This window comes from Charadrius vociferus, unplaced genomic scaffold (genome assembly GCF_000708025.1).
Source record: "Charadrius vociferus isolate BGI_N301 unplaced genomic scaffold, ASM70802v2 scaffold37, whole genome shotgun sequence".
Lineage (NCBI taxonomy): Eukaryota > Metazoa > Chordata > Aves > Charadriiformes > Charadriidae > Charadrius > Charadrius vociferus.
Window position 1 is genome coordinate 591904 of NW_009649457.1, and position 2457 is coordinate 594360.

Sequence of the window (2457 nt, forward strand, 5' to 3'; positions counted from 1 at the left end):
GCAGGTGCCTCGGCGATCTCTTGCGAGTCCAGCTTTACGGGTCTGGCGTTGAACCGACAGGTAGGACCCTGCACAGCTGGGACCTGTGCGGAGCCTGGTTGGGTCAGGATCTGTGTGCTTGGCAGCAGTGGGTACAGAAGCAAGGCGCTGGGCTCAGCGTCACCTCTGGCAGGAGACGGTTGTCCCAGCATGCTGAGCTCTGTGCCATCCCAGAGCTGCTGAAGGGACACGCTGGTTTTGGTTGGAGCTGGATTTGGCCTCGGCTCTGCCTCCTTTCCTGCTGTCCGGGTGACAGTTAAACGGGTTGGGAACCATGAAGCTTCTCAAATCCAGATTTTAGGGAAGAGACCTGTACTAGTTGTGTAGATGAGCAGCCAAAGGCCAGGCTGCTGCAGAGGTCACTGTTCACCACAGCCATGTAATGTACCAAGCTCTTGGCGTTCTTCGCCATCACCCTCTGCCACCTCCCGGCCTCTCCCGACCTGGTGGAGAGGCTGAGCTCTACCACCAGGGGCTCGGGTAGCTGGAAGATGAGCAGCCCAAGTAAATGTTTGGCCTATCCCAACTGCTAGCCAGGCTCAGGCTGCTGGGATGAGGGAGGGAATGTCTGGAGGATGCTGTCTCCAGGTCCATGTGTCTTTCTGTGCCAGAGAATCTGCTGCAAGAAGTGGAGGTGCTCCAGAAGATCAGGTTGCTCTCCCTCATTGGGAGAGGTATGCAGTTCCTGGAGCTGGGGAGGCACAAGGAAGCCTTGTTGGATTTCCAGCATGGTTTGCAGATTTCGCCAGGTAAGAGCTTCATTTTGGAGTGGAATGGAGGCGATTTCCACCAGTTTGTCCTGGGCTGCTTTGCTGTATTCAGCAGAAAGGTCTTATGCTTTAGATCACACTTATCTGGATGTCACGGACTACAGTAGGGCTACTAGCAATGTTATGTACTTGAGATGCTTCTCTGAGGCCTCGTCATCCCACCACCCTGGAGAAGCAGACCAAACCTATTGTCAGAGGAGTATATCAGAACCCTGCCCACAACCTGTGCCCTGAGGCAGCTTGGAAGATTCTTTTCCTGCCCAAACCCAGTCTGGTACAGCCAGCTTTCTCCCAGAGAGGGTCTCCTTTCCCAGAACAGAGCAGCTGGGGTCTCCCTTCATCCTAGGAAGCGGTGTGTCTGTGCCTCGCAGCCCAGAGGCCTGTCAGGGGAGCGGGGAGCAGAGTGGGGAGTTGCATGTGTCCCGAGCACAACTGAGGCATGGCCGGTGTTGCTCCCAGGGGTGACCTCCCCTGTTCAGCTCTCCAGCCATGCTGCAGGGCTGCGAGTTTCACTGGGATCGGGCAAACCTGCTGGTCCCGGTCCTGACCACGACTCCCTCCCTTCTGGAGTGGGTGCAGATCTGCCTGCAAGGAAAACCCCAACGTGTGCTGAAAAACAGAGGTGCGGCTGGCTGTGCCGCAGGGCTGATGCCATCCACCTTGGCTGCCAGCCCCAGGCTTAATTAGAGCTCGTGACACAGCCAGGATGGTCTCCTCCCCATTGCACCACCTCAGGCTCACCTCCTTCACCTGGCTCCCAAGCTTCTTTTGCAACACCCTGCAACCCACAGCCAGCGCTGGGGACCTGCTCCTCCCCTGCTGAGGGCTGAATCTCCCTTTGTGTCTTGCAGGTGACCCAACTGCTGCTCCCTACCTGGTGCAGGCCCTCTGGAAACTGGACCGAAAGCAGGAGGCGGCAGCTCACTGGCAGAAGTTCTCCCAGAGCTCCCCCGTGGAGGATGGGCAAGGAAGGTGTGTAGAAGGATGGGTGGGATCTCAGTGGTCTCGTACACCAGATCCTGTGTGGGCAGGACTGCCCCTGCAGCTCAGATGTGTCTGAGGAGCTTCTTCCTTCCGCCTCTGCTCCGAGAGAACCACGGGCAGCGGCTCTGCAGGGCTCCCCGGAAACACGGAGCTAAATGGGGGTGGGGGGCAGCGCTGGGGGCTCTGTGCAGCGCACCGGGAGTGAAATTCCTCGTGGGATGGCAGCGGGGGAATGCCACCACCGGTTTGGCTGCAGCGCTGCCCTCTCCTGCAGGCCCGTCCCTTTGTACCTGGCCTCCTGTCTGAAGCAGGCGGCGTTCCCACACGGAGAGTCTCTTGCCAGGAGCATACGGGATTACCTCGGGACCCCATGAGCTAACTCTGCCCACCTCCCCACGCCGTACTTTTAAGGCCAGAACCGCTCCTGGATGAAGTGGGATTCCCAAAGGACTGGCACAGAGCACATCCCCTTTTTCTAATAAAACCCTCAGCTCCATTTAACGGTTGTTTGGGTTTTTTTTTTCGTTTTTTTTTCTGTGCCCTTTTTCCAGAGGGTCACGCTGCCTGCAGCTGCCATCAGCCCCTGGGCTGTGCGCTGGGTGCGTGGGACATACTCAGCTCCCGCCTCTGCCCCGCGGCTGTGGCCACGCCTGGAGCCCCGCCG

The 2457-nt window shown here is 58.4% G+C and overlaps 1 protein-coding gene across 1 annotated transcript in view; it reads left to right on the forward strand.

The window, feature by feature from the left end:
- Positions 1-2167, forward strand: part of FANCG (Fanconi anemia, complementation group G) — an 11485-nt gene extending 9318 nt beyond the window's left edge. The window contains 4 exon segments of the mRNA XM_009889744.1: positions 1-60; positions 651-788; positions 1661-1781; positions 2068-2167. The exon segment at positions 1-60 is cut by the window's left edge and continues 28 nt beyond it. Of these exon segments, the coding sequence (XP_009888046.1) occupies positions 1-60; positions 651-788; positions 1661-1781; positions 2068-2167 (419 nt within the window).
- Positions 2168-2457: the final 290 nt, after the last annotated feature.